Source organism: Mustela lutreola, chromosome 1 (genome assembly GCF_030435805.1).
Source record: "Mustela lutreola isolate mMusLut2 chromosome 1, mMusLut2.pri, whole genome shotgun sequence".
Lineage (NCBI taxonomy): Eukaryota > Metazoa > Chordata > Mammalia > Carnivora > Mustelidae > Mustela > Mustela lutreola.
The window spans coordinates 55,075,334-55,097,479 of NC_081290.1; the positions used below are offsets into that span (position 1 = coordinate 55,075,334).

Consider the following 22,146-nt stretch of genomic DNA (forward strand, 5'->3'; position numbering starts at 1 on the left):
GGAAGAGAGAGGGCCACCTCCCTCAAATGAGGCACTTTGGACGCATGCGCTTAGGATCTGCGCGGCGGTTTTGCGAGTGGGAAGTGGCGTTTGTAAGAGGATCGTCGCCTTGCCCGGAAGTGGCATCGGACACCTGCCGGAGGGCGGTTTTGCGGTCCAGGCAGAGATAGTGGTGCCAGGCCTATCCGGGTCGTGCCCCTTGGCGTGGGGCGAGAAAGAAGAAAGGATCTTCTATGGGTGAGAACAGGGAATCTGCTGAGGGGAACAGTTTCTGCTCCGGCTAAATAGGGGAGCTGGGGATGCCAAGCGTAGGGGTTCGTTTAGAGATCCGTCGAGAAGGGGAGAGGGCGTGCTGGAGGCTGGGCAGCGGCCCGGCCTCCGCCGAGAAAGCAGACGTTCCCGATCTGCTGAGTTACGAGGTCTGCTGAGGGAAGCGCGCCTCCGTCATTTTCAACTTTCTCGGACGGCGGCTGGTGGAGGGTCTGCAAAAGGGAGGCAGTCTGGGAAGAGCTGTGAAGAGAGGCATGATTTAATTTAGACCCAGCTTATTCTAGATGCACCAGCTCCCGAGGCCTAGCTACCGAGGTGCATAACGACAGTGTATTCAACAAAGGAGAACACGGGATGGTGTTTAGGGTAGTGGTAAAGAAAAAGAAATTTGGAATGCCTTCCAGGAGGAACTAGGTCTTTAAACTTAAAAAAAAAAAAAAAAATGGAATTATATCAGACAAAAACATCTCAATACTCACAGCCAGCTAAAGAAATAGATTATTGAGCCGCCTGCCTACCTTTTTCCAATTGAATTACCTTCTCTCTCCATCATTAACAGCTCTTCTGAAGTCAACTGTTTTATGTATTAATGACATATGAATAAGTCTCTGAAAAATACATTGTTTTCATGTTCCAACATTATATAAATCGTCATTTGCAAACAAAATAGTCCTTTGCAACTTGCTTTTTTCAATTAGTATTGTTGTTGAGATTTATTAATATGAATACTTTCATAATAATAACTTACACCTTATTTGCCAGACACTTATTCTAAGCACTTTAGTTCATTCAGCCCTTACCAACAACCCCGATAATGTAACTTCTAGCTCCTTTTAAGATGAAGAAACAGAGGCACAGATAGGTTGCTGTAGTATTCTGTTCTATGGATATTTGATAATTTATTCACCCATTTTCTTGTTTCGTATTATACATACGACACTGTAAGTATTCAAATGCTAAAGTAATGAAATGGTTGCATTTAGGCTGCCTATAATTTCAGATTATCAAGAGGTCTAATTCAGGGGCGCCTAGGTGGCCCAGTGGGTTAAAGACTCTGCCTTCGGCTCAGGTCACGGTCCCAGGGTCCCGGGATCGAGCCCCACATCGGGCTCTCTGCTCCGCGGCGAACCTGCTTCCTCCCTCTCTCTCTCTCTCTCTGCCTACCTGGGATCTCTATCTGTCAAACAAATAAAAAAAAAAAAAAATCTTTAAGAGGTCTAATTCAGAAAAAGCAAAGAAGTATGAGTATTTTAGGTTAATCAGCTGGAGCAAAAGCGTAGAGGCTGAAAAACATGGGATATTACTGCTAACACAAGTAGCTAAATGTAAAATGCCTGGAAAGCTATGGAGAAAGAAAGCTGGAAATGGCATTAAGATATTAGCCAAGTATATCCAAGATATTATTTCAACATGTAATCAACAAATTATTAATGGAATGATTTACATTCTCCTTTTTTTTTTGTCTACTTAGTCTTTGAAGTTAAGTGTTATTTTACACTAGCCACATTTTGGGTGCTCCATAGACGAATGGGGCCAGTGACTACATTATTTGATAGTGTGAAACAGTTATTATTTTGAGAACCATTGTGTATGCCATTTGTTTTTCATGTAAAATTGGCGGACTAGAAATTAGAACAAACTGACATTTAGAGACATTTTTCTTATTTTGTGGCCTTTAATTGCTCAGCTTTTTTATTCTTTGGGTCCTTACTACCTGTTCCTCTGACTCTGAAGTTTCTAACAATATTATTTCCTTTACTGTATTTTATTGGATGATCTCTCCACTAATCAGAGAGGACTTTGTATCATTTTGTCAGATACTGAAGGATGAGGCATCTGGCCACCAGAGGTCAGCCTAACTATACTGATTAACTTTTTTTAGGCTTTAGTAACAAGGTTTTGTTTAGTATTTTTTGACCATTATAATCTGAAACATAAAAAAGAAAGGTGGATCATAAAGTGAAAAGGCAACCTTTGCAAAGTATATTTCCCATAAGGACTTAATATCCAAAATATATAAGAAAATCCTACAATTTAATAAGTAAAAAGCAAAAACCTAATTAAAAAATAAGCAAAAGACCTGAATAGACATTTTTCCACAGAAGACATACAGCCAACAAGTATATGAAGAGGTGCTCAACAACACTAATTACCAGAGAAATGCAAATCAAAATTTCAGTGAGCTATCACCTCACACCTGTTGGGATGACTATTAGCAAAAAATCGAAAGATAACAAGTGTTAGTGAGGATGTGGAGAAAAGAGAACCCTTATACATTTTGGTGGGAATGTAAATTGTCATAGCCATTATATAGAAAACAGTCTGGAGTTTCTTCAAAAAATTAAAAACAAATACCTATGTGATCCAGCAGTCCTATCTAGGTATATAGCCAAAGGAAATGAAATAACTTTCTCAAAAGATGTATCTGCACTCCCATGTTCATTGCAGCATTAGTCACCATAGCCAGATACGGAAACAACATAAGTGCCCATGAATGGATGAATGGATAAAGGTGTGATTTATATATAATGGAATACTCTTTAGTCTTAAAAAGGAAGGAAATCCTGCTATTTGCTACAATATGGGTCAGCCTGGAGGATATTCTTTTAAGTGAAATAAGCCAGACCCAGAAAGGCAACTACTGTATAATCCTACTTATATGCAGAATCAAAAAAAGTCAAACTCATCGTAACAAAGAGTAGAATGGAAGTTATCAGTGCCTTGGGGGATGGAGGAAATTGGGAGACATTGGACAAAGTACAAACTTGGAGTTATAAATTCTGGAAACCTAGTGTACAGCCTAGTGACCATAGTTAGTAATAATGTATGTATACCTGAAATTTGCTGAGACTGGATCTCAAGTGTTCACACCACGTGCAAGAAAATGGTAACTGGGGTGTTGGATGTATTAGTAACTTGTTTGCGGTAATCATTTCACGGTATATACATAAAACATCACATTGCACATGTTAAATATATGTCATGTACCTCAATAAAGCTGAAAAAAAAGATGCTAATTAAACATCCTAGTCTCACTGCCTTAAAGCTTACCTGTTTCTTCAGTTTTGCTTTTAGTTTTGTGGGAAAAAACAAGTGATACCAACTATGGGAATAAATTTCTTCCTGTTCTGGGTAAACTTAGTTTAGTTGGAGAAATGACAAAAGTGAAGATTTTGTAAGGTAAGGCTATGTAGTTCTGAAATTATGGTAGTCACTCTTTAAAGGTAAATTATAGGTAGGAGTAAATGCAATAGATGTGGTTAATTCAGTTTTGATGTGGGAAAATGATACACATAGAATGTAAAGGAGTCCAGTGATGGGTTCACTCTAGAATTACATATGCCTCCAAAGAGTCTTCAAAGTACAGTGGGCATTTTAAAGAGTGCTTTGAGTAACACTAACAATAATAGCTCAGTAATAATCTTGCAGGTGGAATCTAGTAAAGATGTAGCAATATTGATTCTGCTTTAAAAATTTCTTTCATTTGTCTTTGTGCAACATATTACCCAATCATCTGAATATAATTTGAGAATTTTTGTCTTCATAGAATAAAAATAGAACATGCTTGTATAGTTACTTAGAGCAGACCTTTGTCATCTCTCATTTTCTTTTAAAAGACTTACTAAACTGTAATATATGCCAGACATTTTGGGGAACAGAGTTAAGTAAAGAGAATGTGTAAAAACCAGAGAAATGTTCTTTAGGGGAATATTGACCTGAAGCCATTCCATATGTTATTAGCACAGCTTAGTATGTATTTGAAACTAGAGATTTTACTAACTCATTTTGAAAATCAGTCCTACAGAATGGCACAAATGGGATATTGATATTTTGGTTTTTGCTTTTTACATTTAGAGTTTTGCCTTTAGTACATCTATGTTGCTATGTATACTTCTAGTGTGCTTTTACCACATTTTGCTTATCCATTCCTCCAGTGATGGAAACCTAGGATGCTTCTTACCACCAAAAATGAAGCTTCAGAATACATGTTGGTCTTAATGGAGAATTTCTTTACTGTATACACACACACACACACACACGTATGTATATATGTATACACACACACACACAAGTAGAATTGCTGAATCATGAGATGTGCAAAGAGTTTGGCTAAATGGTGCAGCCAGATTTCTCTTCAGAAAAATTACCCCAGGCTATAATATTACCAGCAGTACTGGTTCCTACAGGTGTTGTTCCTTTGTCTCCTCTCTAACACTTAGCATTGTCTCCAGCTTTCTAATTTTTACCAAGTAGAATAGTGTGATAACTCTTAACTCATCATATGGCTAATGACCAGTTGATTTTTCTCTTCTGTAAATTGAATATTTTTGTCCTTTGCCCTTTGTTGAGGTTGCTTTCTTTTTATTGTGAATTTGTAGTCAAGTTGGTTCTTGTTATCTTCAATCCAGAAATAATTAATTTTGATGTATTTGAAAACCCCATTTTTTGGTCATGTGCTTTATGTTTTTTTCATTTTAAAGTCTCCCTGTGGGATGTCTGGGTGGCTCAGTCAGTTGGGCATCCAACTCTTGATTTCGGCTCAGATCATGGTCTCAAGGTGATGGGATCAAGCCACACATGGGGCTCTGTACTCAGTATGGAGTCTTCTTGTCCCTCGCCCTCTGCTTCTTCCCCCCACACACATTCACACTCTCTTTCTCTCTCTCCCTATCTCTAAAATAAATAAATAAAATCTTAAAATAATAATAAAAATAAGTCTTCCTGGCCTCAAGTCATAATGATATTCTATATTCTTGTATTATATTCTTTTAATGTCATAGTTTACCATTCTCACTTAGGTCTTTCATCCAACATGAGTCCTCCTTTGTATGTAAAATTATATAGGTATATATACAGTTTGGTTTTTCTTTATGTAATAAGCCAGCTTTACCAATATTTTTTTAAAGGATTTATTTATTTGACAGAGGGAGAGAGATCACAGGGAGGCAGGGAGGCAGGCAGAGAGAGAGGAGGAAGCAGGCTCCCTGCTGAGCAGAGAGCCCATGCGGGAATCTCTGCTCAGCAGGACCCTGAGATCACGACCTGAGCTGAAGGCAGAGGCTTAACTCAGATCTCTCAGGACCCTGAGATCAGGACCTGAGCTGAAGGCAGAGGCTTAACTCACTGAGCCACCCAGGCGCCCCAGCTTTACCAATATTATGTACTAAATACTTCCATCCCCCCTTGATTTATATGATAACTTTATTTTGTACTACATTCCAAAACTTTATATGGCTGAGTTTCTGAGTTTTGTTCTGTTTGATTGGACTGTTTTGTTCCAATACACTGACTGCCCTATTTTAATGTCTGTGATTTTTGTAATATGTGTTAATGTCTTGTAGGCCAAGAACCCCTTTAATATTCATTTGTTCCAAGATTTTTAAATCACCTTCTATGTTTTTTATTAGAATTTTACATTTTTCAGAGGTCTTATATATTATTAGGTAGTTCCTAGATCCATGAGAAGTTTGGGGCTGGGTTTTTTTTCTCGCTTGAATATGTAATACATGTTTTTAGTATTGCTTGTGTAGAAGTTAAAAGTTCCTCTGTTCAAATCCACATCCTGTCACTTAGTAGAGCTATGGCCTTGAGCAGGTAACTTAAACCTCATGTTTAAAATGAGGGAATAAAAGCACCTGTCTAATAGGGTTGTTAGGAGAACTTTAAAGGAGTTAACATTTGCAGTTCCTAGAACAGTAAGTGGTATATACTATATAATAAGTAATGAATATCCGTAGATTAATCTCAAATCCAGAAACTTTGTTGAGCCTTTTTATTAGCTCTAATTGTTGATATGTTAGTTTTTTTTTAATTCGATGACCATATCATTTGTAAATTGTTGCGTCTCTTTTCTTCCAGTTCTTACACCTGTCATTTATTCTTTTTTATATTATTCTTATTTTTATAGCATTGATTAGGACTTTTGGTACTGTATTAGGCAATATCAGTTATCATGGCTATCCTTATCTCATTGTATTTTTAGAGGGAATATATCTAAATTTTCTCCTGTAGGTTATATTTGCTGAAAGTTTTTGGTGATAACATTTACCAAATCAAGAGGATAACTTTTCTTCCTAGTTTGGTAAGAAAATTTTTTTGTTGTTTTGTTTGTTTGTTCGTTTTTAAGTTTTTAATTATTTGACAGAGAGAGAGAAAGAGATCACAGGTAGGCAGAGAGGGAGAGGGCTGAGCCGAGAGCACAATGCAGGGCTTGATCCCAGGACCCTGAGGCCACGACCTGAGCCAAAGGCAGAGGCTTAACCTACTGAGACACCCCTTTTGTTTTGTTTTTGAAGACCCCCAGACACCCCTTTTGTTTTGTTTTTAAAGGAACTAAGAAAGGTTAAATATATACACTTGATGAAAATAAATTTTTTTTTTTGCTTTATTTTCTTATAATGGTGAAATAAATTTATAAATTTTGGGGGGGGGTTTCTTTTTTTTTTATTTATTTTTTATTTTCAGCATAACAGTATTCATTATTTTTGCACCACACCCAAAAAATTTTTTGAAGTTGAGATATTCTTCCTTTCCCTGGGATAAGTTCTATGGAATGGCATATTCTTTTTTTTTTTTTTTTTTTAATTTTTTTCCTTTAATCTACTATTAGGTTTTGTTAGGTATTATTTGGAATTTTTGCAGGTGAAATGAGCCTGTACTTTTTTCATTTGGTTCATCTTTAGGTTTAGAATTAATATTTTGTTATCTTCATAAAAGGATTTGTCAGTTTTTATGCTTTTTTCCTTTTTTCTGAAACAACTTAAATAAGTTAACTTCCTTGGAAGTTTAGTAGAACTCACTTATAAAACCATATAGGCCTAGTGCTTTAAAAAGGAGGTTGGTGCCTTTTCATTTTCTTAAACACTTACTGGTTTGGTCTTTTCAAGTTATCTACTTCTTCCTATATGAATTTTAGAATTCTCTAACAGAATTAAGCCATTTCATCTTGATTTTCCCATTTAGTATATATTTGTCTTCTTTTTTTTTTTTTTTTTAAAGATTTATTTATTTGTCAGAGAGAGAACACAAGCAGTGGGGAGCAGCAGGCAGAGGGAGAAGTAGCTCCCCATTGAGCAAGGAGCCCAGTGCAGGGCTTGATCCCAGAACCCAGGTATCATGACCTAAGCCAAAGGCAGACAACACTTAACCAACTTAGCCACCCAGGCATCCTGTGTTTTTTTTATTTTTAATCTATTTTTTGTCTTTTTGTATTAAGTTTCTTGATAAGTTTCACTTTTCTTACTCATATTTTCAAAAAACTATCTTTTAGTTTTTATCAGTCTTATGTATTATTCCTGTATGCTATATCATTTCTGCCTCTATTTCCTTCCTGCTTATTTTGCTCTTGATTTCCATTATTTTGAATTGAATGGTTAACTTGTAGATATTTAAACCTCATTTCCTCATCATCGTATTCAAAGCTATAATTTTCTTTTAGGTACATGTTTCCCCGTGTCCCACAAATTTTGCCTTGTGTGGTTTATATTATTTGGTTTTAGTATTTGATATCCTTTATAATTTCCATTTTAACCCATGAGTTACTTAACTTCCCAACATAGAATTACTTTTAACTAACCTTTAATATTACTTTTACTCATTTTGGTCAGAGAATTTAGTCTGAATGAAATAGACCCTTCAGAATCTAGTTTTACTTTATAACCTAATACATTATCTGTTTTCATGTGTGTGAGTGTGCACTCTCAAATATCTGTTCTCTTTGGTATAGAGTTCTGACTACTGACATAACATCTAAAGTGTATTAATATTTTGACTGTTTTCAGGCTTATTCTGTCTCCTGCTTATATAGTTCTGTCCATTGTTGCTTGAGAAATTTTGAGGATGTGCTTTCAGGATTGTAAATGTTTATGATGAGTACTATATAATTTTATTCTGTTCCTTTTACTGGTGTTATTGTCCTTTGTCCCTTAGATCTTTTGACTTGAAATCTTTTTTGTTGGGTATTAACATTGCTTCTCAGCTTTATTTTGGTCCACAGTTGCCTGATAACATCTTTTTCCATTCTTTTACATTTTACCTTTCTGTGTCTTTTTGCTTTGAAGTATCTTCTGTTGGTTGCATATTATTGAATCTTGTTTTGTTTCTTTTAATCCAATCAGAGTGTCTATCTTTTAACCATGAGCTTAACCTGTTTACATTCATTGTAATTGTAATTTCTGCTATATTAAGAATTATTTTTTAAAAAAGGAATTATACCTGATGAGGAAAAAAAGAGATTTAAATTTCTCTCTCATATCTATAGAATATGGTTATATGAACACAACCTTTGGGTGCCAGCAAGAGTCCTAAGCAGCTCTATAGCCAGGACAGGTCCTCTAAAACTAATCCCAACAAACTCATCTAAAGGGTAAAAAGTACCTTTTACAGCTCTCTGTCTGGAGTTTGGGGCATAAAGGAACTGCTTTTGCAGAAATAATTTTGGGGGCTAGAACAGTATACTAAAAAATAAACTGACCCAGATAGGTACCAATAAACGATTAGAATGACCCCAGGCTCTCCTTTCCAGGATTCATTCCCAGTAGAAAAATCTGCCTAAGAGTAAGACAGAGAGATGGAAAAGCCCAGTAAGTATTCATGTTCAGCACCTGTGTTCTTAAATACTCCATATAAAGTTAGATGGACAGTAATGTTACCCATTGCTTTCAGGCTTTAATATCATTTCTCTAGTCTTTTCATTCACAGGTTAAAGCTACCTTTCCAGATAGTTCAACAACTAAGTCACCAGTTTCCAAGGGCATTTGCACCATCTCTGGAAAACATCGGATCCATGTACACCAGATGTCCCTGACAACTCATCCACCATCTCCCTGCACAAAATTTGCACCACCGGTGGACAACAAAGGCAACCATTGTTTCTTTTTGTTACCAAGTAGATATAATATCCCTACCAACAAAACAGAATACACAAAGTGTCTCCACAGTATCACGACCAATTGAGAACAGGCTAAGAAAATCAGCTTGCGAGGACCCCTTCTCTTCTTGGGTAGCCAGGATTTGAAGGAGAGACTCTGACCTGTACCACACCGCTGGTAAGTGACTTAACACTTTTACACACTGAACTGGTCCTGAGAACTGAGATGTCTTCTTTGTAAGTGAAGAATATACAACATAATCTTGAAGAACTGCACAGTGTGATAATGAGCCAAAGGCATACTGTGTGTGTGTAATGGACTGACAAGATTAATCTTGCTGAAGGATTTTCCACCTTTTGTTTCTATTTGCTAGTTTTAGTCAATATTTTGCTGGCTTAGATTGTTACCTTTTTCTAGTTTCTTCTGTTCTAATCTAATGGGTCCCAGAAATCCCTCTCCTGACCCCTTATCAGAATCAGAAAGTGAGGGAGAAGAAAACGCTAACTACCTAAATGAGAGTTCTGGGCAAGAGTGGGATTCCTCTGAAGAAGAAGACCCTGTGGTGCCCAACCTCACACCTCTCGAGAGTCTTGCCTGGCAGGTTAAGTGCCTTTTAAAATACTCTACAACTTGGAAACCTTTAAATCCTAATTCCTGGTTATATCATGCTAAACTCTTGGATCCAAGCACACCAGTCCATATACTTCGAGAAATAGGTCTAAGACTCTCCCATTGCTCCCATTGTGTACCTAAACTGGAACCCATTCCTGAATGGCCTCCTCTGGCTTCTTGTGGAGTCCCACCTTTTCAAAAGCCCCTTACAAATGCCAGTCGGCTTTCTAGAGATCATGCCACTCTTAATGGAGCGCTGCAGTTTGCCACCAAACAGCTAAGCCGAACATTGAGTAGGGCCACTCCTATACCTGAATACCTAAAACAGATCCCTAATTCATGTGTTTCTGGTTGTTGCTGTGGCTGGTTAACTAAAACAGTTAAGGAAACAACCCGCACTGAGCCCATCAACACTACATACTCGTACACTGACTTCCAGAAGGCAGTTAACAAACTCTTAACCACATCACTCTAAAGACCCACCATTTGTTCTGATCTCTCTTGTATTGCTGATTGAGGAAGGAAGTACAAAGTCACACATACCACAGTTGAGAAACAAATGCCTTTTCAACCAAACCATGCCCTGTCCTAACAAGCCCGTAAGTACTACCAAGTATAGTGGTCCCATAATTCAGCTATAGAAAATGCATGATGAGCAGGCCCTTTGACAGATCCTGTGGATAAAAAGAACTTCAGTAGAAAATTAGACCAAAGGGACCATATTACAAAAGTTAGGTAGACTCTTGTCCACACTCAGTTCCCCCACCAATTTGTTCTGCCTCACTGAATGGACTCTTGACCAGATGTCTCATTGTGAACAGGAAGGAAGAAGTAGTAGCTCCCTATCCCTTTTGTTACCTAACCTTCAGACTAGCCAGTGGGGAAAGAAGGAACTTAGCTACTCCCAATAACACCTCTCTGAGCATACTCTTTTCTAACATTAGTGTCTGTGAGACAGTTGCATGAATTTGAATTCCCTAGACAAAAGAAAATGGTGGGGCTATGGATTTATTTCCCAGCTTTTATACAGATAGGCTATATATGGCACCCTTTAGGGTTCCTATTTTGCGGGAAGGGAGTGCAGTTTCAAACCTAGGCTGCATTTCTTCGGGCCTGTTATATAGTACCTGCAGTTACAGTATAAACCTTTATATCATAGGTTCCCATCACACTATCTCTAGCTACATTGGCCTAAAAATTGCAACCAGGGGTTAAACAGACACCTGTTCTGCAGGGAATAGGTTTCCTGCATCTTGGCATTCAGACTTTAGTCAATAGCACATCACATTTTAAAAGATCAATGGGAAAAGGATTAAGGGTATTTATGCTTTCAATATTAACTGCTAGTGAATTAAAATATTTCATCTGTATAATGTTCTCAGCAGTACTTTATGCACTGTTTACATCCATAGAAATTTCAGGAAGTCTTCTAACTTTAAAGAACTTACCACTATAGTATATCTATCAGAAGTTGGAGTTTTAGCTTTATTGTCTTTCTACATAGATCAGCTTCAGATTTTCTTCTAGCTCAATAAGGAAGAGAAATGTACCCCTGTAAATGAATCTTGGTGCATTTATTTAAATGAATCAAAACATAGAAATTATACATAAAAGAAGATGTATGGGACCAATAAATCTTTTCACACGTCTACCATAGAATAAAACCTGTGTGTATGATCCTGGTTGACTGGGCATCTAAAAGGAATCAGAAAATAGATTGTTAAAGATCTTAAATCCTTTCATTTTACTTTTACTTTTTCCTATTCTCCATAATTAAGTACTGTATATGATGTGGCATGAAAAAAATGGAAGCATTATGAAATCACAAATTCTATACATGTATGGCAACTTTAAGGAGAGAGGAGAATGTTTATAATCCAATGACTATTTCTACTGAGCCTTAGTTCTCATGTCTTAAGAAAAAAAGAGGGACTTGTAGTAGGTAGAAAAGATATTTGTTAATGGAAAATTACTGAAAAACCGTATCATACTGTTAGTGTAACTGAATGTATCAGAAACTGTTCCTATGTATAGATGTTCTGTGAAATTGGGTTTTTAAAGTGTTATAAGAACCTGTTCCCTTTTTTTTTAAGGGGGAGGGGGGAAGAGGTAGGGAGGTCTGAAAATTAAAATATATTGATGTTTATGTAACCATAATATGTTCCTTTTTCTGTGTGTATATATAAAAGTGCCTTGCCATGAAGCGTTTTTGCTATTCACTTTGAAAGGAAGCCTTTCCCCAGCTCTGCAGCTGAATAAACCAACAGCTTTGTACATGCTGAACAGAGTATAATCATTTGTTCCCAACAAATGAGGTAGACCTTGCTTTCCTTAAAGCATATTCAGTATTCACTAAGTGCTGAATAGAGTCAACTGATTAGATAGATAGGTAGGTAGATAAAGAGAGAAAGAAAGAAAAAGAATATAGTGTCTCTGATAGGAGGTGACTTGGCAGCTCTAGAAAATGAAACATACTTGTAAAAGAAAATATTCAATCAAGACCTGGATTTGAACCCATTTGTTTGTATATGTTAAATAACTACAGGTTACCCAAAATGAGAGATACCAGAAAAAGCCTTTAGCCTTTACTTCTTTTTGTGTGTCCTGGACCTGGGGTTAGGGGTGCATTTACCACTTTCACCCTCCCCCCACAAGGGATTAGGAGAAATGACAAATTTACTATGCTTTCATAGAAATATTTATCAAAGGAAACAGGATTTCTAAAGCAACAGACATTAATATTCTTTAAAGATATTCTCAGTGCAGATATAGACAGCCTCTGAAGCAGTCCAGATACTTAGAGCACAGAAGACCATAGTCATGTCTTTTAAACCCATCAGCTTTCCTAAGAGAAGGAAAAAATTGGTACATATCTGATGAGGGACAGATTTAAATCGCCTTTTGGGGATTATCCTGATGGGACTCCTATCATAAGTATCCATTTAAAAAAAATTTTTCTATGATGAAAATATTCTGGTATTAAAGTAGATTAGTAAAGCTGTTAGGGAATTTAGAAATCACTTGGGTTATTTCCTTACTGATTCATAAATTCTCTCTTCTGTCTTTGTTTTCTACTTTTGCCTTCAGTATTAGAAAAATTAATGCCTTTTGGAGCAGGCCATTATGTTTACATGTCTCTTGTTAGAAATTTACATGTCATTCATCTAATAACAGTATGGGGTACCTACTATCCAGACCCTGGGAGTGCAAAATTAAATAAGGTACTATACATAAGAAGTTTTAAAATATACTGAACTGAGGTGTCTGGATGGCTGAGTCAGTTGTGCCTCCGACCTCTGCTCAGGTCATGATCTCAGAGTCCTAGGATAGAGCCTGAGCCCCACATCTGGCTCCTTGCTCAGTGGGGAGTCTGCTTCTCCCTCTCCCTCTGCTCTTCCACTGCTTTGCTCTCTCTGTGTCTTTCTCAAATAAAATCTTTTTAAAAATAATATACATTGAGCCAATATAAACCGCCCCAAAGCTTTTGGCCATTGATGTTGTTTTTGCTTCCTAGGGTCACATTAACTTAGCCTAACCCTTATACAGACCCTTAGATATTTGTAAATGTGTGGCCATCCAAGTGTAGTGGAAAGTTGCATGGAGGCCACACTCCAACAATGAAACCCCAAAAGGGATAGTCAGCTTAGGAATAGATAAAGAGATCTTTCAGACACATATTTAAGCTGTATTTGATAAGTTCACAAGGCAATGGCACATAAAGATCAGGGACAGGAGTGTTTTGCTCATATGGCTAGGGTGCATTGAAAAGCCCAGAAAGTTTGGATGCCGTGTCAGACTTCGTGATACAAGTCTATGCAAGCTCCTGGCATATGAGTCTACCAATGAACAATATCCACTAGACTGAGGGAAATTGAGGGAGCTGTACTAGCTGACACCAACCACCAGGTATTTCTCCTGTGTCGAGTTATGTTATCAAAAAGAAAATCTCTGGCATATCTTTGCCAGTTTTAAAGTTTAGTTAACAGTTACATGTTTGAGTCTGATCATTGTGCACAGTCCTCTATAAATTCTTCCTTTCAATTGGTGGCAACAGTGGGATGATACAATAGTTTTGGACATAAAACCAAAAAAATGGGGAGGATAAAGGTAACACAACAACCTGACACTTGCTGGCTATGCAACTCCTCTTCGCTGTGGGAACTATGACCAGCTCTTCTCAGATGTGGAAAGGAATGCCTGATTTTAAAAATAATTTTAAGAGAGCAGGCAGAGAGTCCCAGAGTTGTTGCTTCCAAATAACATGGAGTCGATTTAAAATGGTAGTGACAGTTTAGGATTGGATCTTTAAACAAGTTGGAGTTTGGGCAATTAAAATTAAGTTCCTAGTATACACAGAAACCAAGTTGGTGTGGTATCAAGTTAGATTTCAGCAGAAACCAGATTAAACAGTCAGAATCAGTGTTGTAGTTTGTAAATTCAGGAGCTCTTCTTCGGGGAAAATACGTTTGGGTTAACTGCCAAAGTTATGCTTATTTAACACTAACATTCCATCCATAGTGTCAAGTGTGGGACCTGACACCCAATACATTAACTGGTGTTTCTCAATGTTTTAATTAGGCAATAGTCTGGAAGGGATAGCTTTTTGGGAGGCACCCAAACATCTGGAACAGTCCAAGGGTATGGCTACTTTTCATGAAAGAATATCCTAGATTGGTTTTTTGATTGCACCCTGAACAACTAGAAAGACTTGATCCTGACCAGTGGCAGAGTTCCGGTGACACAAGGGGCCTACACCTAGAGAACTAAATTCTGTGTTAATTGAAAGCATTAACGTTAGCCACAACCAATGCATTCTACAGGACTTTATCACACAATGGGTTATATAGTGTCAGCCCCTAGCTACCTGCCTGGTAGTAATGTAGACTCCCAGTGACTTGAATGCTTTGGTCCAGATCCCACTTTCCCTCTTTATACTCCACTTGTTTATGTTGGTCACTTTCCTACACATTGTTTCTTTAAATATGTTGGGTTACTGATTGAGCAAATAAAAATACAGGATGCCCAAATAAATTTGAATTTCTGATAAAATATTATACCGGGAAAAATTACTTATCTGAAATTCACATTTAATCCATTTTTTAATCTGGCAGCTCTATAAATGTGTTAAGAGCATTTAGTGGGTTGTAGTCATGGAGTTCCTGGAGCGCAGTCTGGCTCTGCCATTATATGTTGCCTACTTACCTCCAACTACTTGATGTGGATTAGGGGAGAGGGAGACAAACACATAGTTGATCCAAGATTAGACAGGTGAGGTAGAAGGGAAACCCAATTGCTGCTATGAGAGTTTTATAGGAGACACATTGTATTTGGCTAAAATAATCACATAACCAGTAAAACATTTACAGACACATTTTAAAAATCCTGTCGCAATAATAGGTAGGTTAATTTTGTTGTTGTCTGTGTTCTGTTTGGATTAACTGCTAAATTTTAAGCCATGTTTTAAGCAGCTAATTTCTCACCTGCTTTACCATGAAGGGAATAAGTATTACTTTAAAAAAAAAAAAAAAAAAAAAAAAAAACTTGATAGGTAGCACAGTTGTGGCAACCATTCTGCATTGCAGGAAAGATCCACACATTTGGAACACTTATCTTTTCCTTCCAGATCCCCCCAAAGACTCAAGGATTTGAAGCAGGTTACTTCTTATTCTTTCTAGCCAAAGATGGGAGGCTTATTCTCTGGACAAATCAAACGGATTAGAACTGGGACTTGAGAAGAGTAGTGGTGTTAGTGAGGTGTTACTCTGAAAACAGGAGAGGGAGAAAATGTCGGTATGCTGAATATGGGCCTTCAGTTCCCTTTTCCAGCTGGCTAATTGGCAGTTAATTAGCTAGCTCCAAATCTGGCAGCTAGGTTTATACCCAGTCCTACCCACCCCAGCCAGAGGGGTGAACAATTATAAAAACAACTTGCCACTTGGTTATCTGTTACAATAAAACGCAGAGTCCACTCGTACATAGCTTCCAGGCTCTTATAATCATGATAAACTGATAGCCAAGGATCAATAGACGTTGGCTATTTAAATAAAACATGAAGATCAAAAGAACCAAAAACCCGGAAATAATGCAAAGAACATAAAACTCCCAGAAGAACCTATCATACCCTCAGAATATAGGAGAATATACTGCAGCCATGAAATATGAACAGGATGCTAGAAAAAATGAACAATCAGAAAATAAAAATATTGGAAAAATAGAGCTAGAATTAAACATTCAGTAGTTATGTTGGAAGATGAGTTGAAAAAAATTTAATAAGTAGAACCAAAAGACATGGAAAATAGGAAAGAACAAAAAGTAATTGCAGAAGATCAGAATGGGATACACAATCTAATTAGTAAGATCTCCAAAATGAGAACAGAGAAAGGAGATGAAAAGAGATATCAAAATTAAAGAATATTTCCCCAAAATGTAAGACACGAGTCACATAAATTAAAAGTCACAAATTAAAATCCACTGTGTGCCCAGCACAATGAATTAAACACAGAAAAGCATACCATGATATTTCAGGATGCCAGGATTAACAAAGATCCTAAAAGTTGCCAAAGGAGATGAAACAAGAGTTACTTTTGATATTTTTCACCGGGCACCTGGGTGACTCAGTTAAGTATCCAGTTCTGGATTTTAGGTCGGGTCATGATCGCAGGGTCCTGGGATCAAGCCCCACATGTGGGGTGTCTGCTTAAGGATTCTCTCTTTCCCTTCCCCTGCTCTCTCTTTTTCTTTCTCAGATAAATCTTTAAAAATATATTTTTACAATGGTATTTAGATTTTTTTTTTTTTTTTTAAGATTTTATTTATCTGAGCACGAGCAGGGGCAGAGACAGAAGCAGAAACAGACTCCCTGCTGACCAGGGAGCCCCACGCAGGGCTCAATCCCTGAACTCTGAGCTGAAGGTAGATGTTTAACTGACTGAGCCACCCTGGCACCCCTGATATTTAGATCTTGGTAACAACACTGGTTGAAGGGAGACTGTGAAAGCAAGGCCTTGGGGTGCCTGGGTGGCACAGTGGGTTAAGGCCTCTGCCTTGGGCTCAGGTCATGATCCCAGGGTTCTGGGATCGAGCCCCGCATTGGGCTCTCTGCTCAGCAGGGAGCCTGCTTCCCTTCCTCTCTGCCTGCCTCTCTGCCTGCTTGTGATCTCGGTCTGTCAAGTGAATAAAGAAAATCTTTAAAAAAAAAAACACTCTGTTACTCAGTAGTGAGAATGGTAGAGAAGTGATCACTCTGAGTTACTGAGGAAGTCTTAAAAAAAAAAAAAGAAAGAAAGAAAGAAAAAAGAAAGCAAGGCCTTCAAATATAAAAGGAAAAATTATTTCCAATGTAGAATTCTATACCCCAACAATCCAATCAAGCAAGTATGGTGCTAAAATAAAGTTTAGACTTGCATGATTTCAAAATTTTATCTTACCGTATACCCTTTCTTAGGAGGCTCCTGCAGAACATGCTTCACCAAAACAAAAGAGTAAATCTAAACAAGGCTTGGGATCTGGAAAAGAAGACCTCACGAAGGAATGCAATGAAAGAAAGTGCTGGGATGGCTGCCAGGTCAAGTAAGTAGGATGGGGGTTTCAGGAAGTAGGTCTCAAGGAAACTGGAAACAAAGTAAGTACATGGAAAATGCAGAAAGGAGCGAGACAGATGTTGGAACATTAGGGAAAATCAAAAGGATAAGTTCATGGAATACTAGACTAATGTTAAAAGGAGTCAATTAGAAGTACACCAAACACACATTTTTGGATTTTGGATGATGGACACATTCTGGAGCATCACTATGTTATGAATATAAATCTCAAATTTTATTTCAGTTTTATGTAATTAGTTATTACAATTTTAGTAGTCAGATTTTAGAAGCTTGACATTGAAAATATAGTAAAATTGTAGTTATGTCAGCAATTAGATCGCTTCTTCAGGTATCATACTCCACAACTGCATTAGATGCTCCAGTAAACCACTGCAGAAGGCTTTTTCAGGGCAGAAAAAAAAGCTATTATAACTTTTTTTGTAAAAAGAACTTTGTCCCTTGCTTAGGAAAACTCTCAAAATTCTTCTCTTTACAAAAATGATGCATAGCCTATAGTAGTACTGTCAACATTATTTAAATTTTAGCCTCTCTTGATTCAAAAGCATAAGAAATCACCTACTTTAAAAATAGCATTTTTAAATTTCATAAGGAATTACCTACTTTAAAAATAACATTTTGAAATACTATCTCTCATCTTCCATACTGTTTTTGCTATCAAGCTACAGTTAAATCTAGTGATAGCTCCATAATATATTCCCATATAATGCTTTAGGGTTTTTTCTGAGTTTTGATTGAAGATTTTCCCCATAATTTGTTTATGTCATTATTATACAATCAAATAAATTTTTACTTAATTGCAGATGATTATGTGTGGTGAAGTGTGTTTTCTCTTTCATCAAATCTATTGTGTAAACCGTGCCAGATCAGTTTTTCTATCTGCCTTTTTTTTTTTTTAAGTAAGGGATAATATTCCCACAGTGAAATATGAAAAGTATACTAATCTTAAGTGTACTTTATGATTTTGCACATGTACACACTTGTGGGTTTTTTTTTTTTTTAAGATTTTATTTATTTATTTGTCAGAGAGAGAGAGCACAAACGGGGAGCATCAGGCAGAAGCAGCAGCAGACTCTCTGCTGAACAAGGAGCCAGATGCAGGACTTGATCCCAGGATCCTGCGATCATGACCTGAGCCGAAGGCAGATGTTTAACCAACTGAGGCACCCCTATTTTCTTTAATTCATCTGTTAATTTCCGTGAATATTTTATAGTGTATATAAAATATTAGTATGGTGTGATACTGATTCCTAGGTGAAGAAGTACATTGTTGGGAATGCATGCTCAAAAAGTTCCTGCTGACAGATTGCTTGGTCAGTTTGGAGATGTCCTTTGTATACCGATTGCCATGGGAGCTCAGAGAGCATCTCCAGCTGGAATAGTCAGGTCAGGACTTCCTCAAAAGTGTGACCTGAGCTGAAAATTGACAGCTGACAGGACTGAAATAGGAGAGAGGACAGGAAGGACATTATAAAGCAAGACCTAGAAGAAACTGACAAGGTTTGTTGGAGCTATTAAAGCAATTTTCAAAGTGGGGCCTGGTATCATCCACAACAGCATCACGGAAGGTCTTGTTTAAATGCTTTACTCATACCTCCTAAATCAAAATTTCTGGTATGGGGTGTCTGAAATGCTCAATTTTACCAAGTTCGTGATAATTCTAGGTTAACCAGAATTTAAAAAGTTCTAACTCCAGGGGTGCCCGACTGGCTCAGTTGATAGACTATGTAACTCTTGATCTCAGGGTCTTGAGTTCAAGCCCCACAGTGGGCATAAAACTTACTTTAAAAAAAAAAAAAATTCTAAATCCATGTTAATACTCTGGACAATACTTGGGTTTATAGTGCAGAGACAAAGTGATCAAGTGATCAAGGAAACTGAGAAATGGCTACACTGAAATATTCAACCATAGATAGGTCAGCCATATTACCGGTACTAGGTTAAAAGCACACATTGAGTACTGAGCACTCTATTGCTGTGTAATCAAGAGAATTAAAAAGCACCAGTTTCATTCTTCTTTTGAATGTTGGAGAGTTCTATTGTTTAAAGATCTCTGAACTCCAGAAAAAGACAGAAAAGCAGCAGTATTGCTCCCCGATTCACTTCGTACCTGTTTTCCCTAAGGCAAAATTAGATGTACTTTGCAAATTGGTTGTTGACTCTTTCAGGTATTGAAAAGACTACTACCATGAACTGCTCCTAGCTCCTGTATTCAACTCTTCTTTTACCCCTGTGTTTCACACCTTTGTTACCAGTTACACAATTTTAAGGTAAGAGGATGAAAAAAAATGACTACCAGTGCTAGAGTTCCTCCTAGACTCATTTCCCACAAGCTGTTTCCAGAACCATGTGGAGCTCATGGTATTCATATTAATATTGATGAGAAATAGAAGCAAAAAAATGTTCACTTTAGCCCAGAAGGCTGACCTACAGCCTGTATAATTCTGATAAGTATCAAATTGTTGCTGATTGCTACATTCTTAAAGGATCTCATGACTGCCTATATATCTCACAGACAGTTACTATTGAACTGAATGGGAAGCATCAGAGAACTCTTTTAAAAGTTGATTTACAAGTAGAAATTTAAAGAAGACATTTAAGGTCTAATACTCCCTGACTGTTCCCTCCCCCTTGAGCACTAGGCATATAACCACTAGCTTCACACAGCAGAAGTGTAGCTTTTTTGCCCAGGGGTCCTGTCCCCATGCTACTTACCTAAATAAACTCACTAAGTTGCACCAAACAATGTCTCAAGAATTCTTTCTTGACCCTTGTGCTCCACACCCCTGCAATAGTATATAATCTGTCTATAATATTGCCACAAAACATTTTATTCCAAAACATCATGTCCTGTGGTGTTGTGTTGAGATACTGTAATCTCAGTGCAAGTGTTGTCTTTATTTTCCTCCTGTGGAGATAAGATGGAAGACCTGATCCCAGGCTACTGGGAACTCCCAGTCGAATGGGAGGACTTTGGAAGAATTCACCCAGAGCCAAACAAAAGAGATAAAAGCTTACTGGACACACAGCAAGGGGGCAGTGGGCAGGACGGCAAAGAATAAGCTGTCTGCCACAGGGCAGTGGTGAGGGGCTATAGTTACAGGGCAGAATGAGGAAATACAGAATTTTCCCTTTTTTGGTAACTGTGCCTGGTTGTAATTGGTCAGTTAGGGACTTGGCTATTTCTAGGTGGGTCACAGAATAAGCCTGATTACATTCAGCTTGGTGGTCACTGTGGGCGCTTTTACCTTACTCAGGTGTCCATTGCTCAAGCTTCTTGCCTGAAAGCAGGCTCTACACTACCTTTGATGAAATCCTGGTACTAGTTAATGTGTGTGAGGATTACAACAAAGGCATGGTGCCAGTTTAAGATCTGTGTTCATTTCTTGCATTCTTCCCTCAAAAAGGGGGGAATCTTTGACAGAGAACTTTAACTTTTAAAAATATGGTAAAGGTGCTACCCAGAAATCCAGAGCTTTGAGCAGATATTTGAGGGACTTGCAAACTAGTCTAAAAGATGAGTAGTATTAAAAAAATAATAATAATTCAACCAAGTAATTTGAAGGTCTGACTGGCTTTATTAAGCAATTCATGAGTCGGGTAGCATCCTGCCAAGTAAGTAGACAGGAGCTCCAAGGAGTTGGAGTACAAAATGGAAGTTTTTAAAGGAGGGTGGGTGAGGCAAGGAAGTTCTCAGCAAAAGAAAGAAAGGATTCTTCCAGGCAAGGTCACTTTCCCTTTAGGAGGAATGGCAGGGGGTGTCTTCATGCAGATTACCTCATCATCCTCTGTGACAGATTACCTTAGTGATTCTTATCAGAAAATTCCTGACTGACCAGTTAAGACAACATTTGTGGGGGAGCTTGAAATCACGATTAACATTAGACACTGAGCCCTGGTTTGGTGACTTGGCCTAAGTGACACCATTTTGGGCCTGTGGTTTTCATTTTAACAGTAGGAATAAGGCACAGTAGGGAAAAAGGCCTTCTGTGTAAAGAGGTTAAGTGAAATAAACACTCCACTCAAGAATGTGATCTTGGTTTCAGATGAGTAGTAGAAGTATATTAGTAGTAATCACAATCAATTTTCCCATGCAACTTAACTGATAAGGAGAGAAAACTCTGACTAAGCAAAGGCTAAAAGATTAGTAAATTTCTATTAAAGAGATCACAAGGCAGCACCTAGATTATCAGTGTGGTAAAGATGAATTATTCAATACCTATTGAGACAACTATATAGCCATCTGGAAAAACAGGTCTGTATTCTAACTTCACACAGAAAATAGAAGATCAATAGCTTTGCCTATATAAAAATTGAAAAAATTTATGGAGCATGTCAACCAAGAAAAGAATTCACTGAAAATTTAAGCAAACAGACAGTTATCTAGGCAATTCGGATTGTAATTTGGGAGGCACAGATTCCAATAGAAACCTGAATTGTGTTCCAAGGAAGACCAAGAGAGAGCAGAGTTTTATAGGCAAAAGTCTATGAGTGTAGTTCTCATTCAGGTCCTCTATGCAAAGGAGGGATTGGAATTATAGTAGCTGGGATTGGCTGGATTAATATGAAAAGGGATTGAAATTTGTTGAACATATTGACTCATTTGGAAGTGAAGAGTGCAGGTGATTCAGGTGTTCTATGTTATGGTGAGGAGAAAGTTAAGTCAAGGCTGAGGGTTTACAGCTAGCTGAAAAGTTCGGTTTCTAAGTTGACATGCATAAACTCCTCCCTACCCTATGGCTTCCCAACCCTATTTTTTATTATTATGATTATGATTATGATTATTTTGCAAGAGA

General features: G+C 37.5%; 1 protein-coding gene across 7 annotated transcripts; it reads left to right on the forward strand.

The window, feature by feature from the left end:
* Positions 1–23: 23 nt before the first annotated feature.
* On the forward strand, positions 24–12,035 carry DCAF16 (DDB1 and CUL4 associated factor 16). Of its 7 annotated transcripts, XM_059164936.1 has the most exons (4): positions 24–237; positions 6,283–6,352; positions 8,795–8,852; positions 8,971–12,035. In XM_059164936.1, the coding sequence occupies exon 4, from the start codon at positions 9,577–9,579 to the stop codon at positions 10,225–10,227; it is 651 nt and encodes a 216-aa protein (XP_059020919.1). In that variant the 5' UTR covers positions 24–237; positions 6,283–6,352; positions 8,795–8,852; positions 8,971–9,576; the 3' UTR covers positions 10,228–12,035. The 7 variants fall into 7 exon arrangements, with proteins under 7 accessions (XP_059020919.1, XP_059020903.1, XP_059020896.1 ...); XM_059164920.1 differs by lacking the exon at positions 8,795–8,852 and having other exon boundaries at positions 8,956–12,035; XM_059164913.1 differs by lacking the exon at positions 8,795–8,852.
* The last annotated feature ends 10,111 nt before the right edge of the window (positions 12,036–22,146 follow it).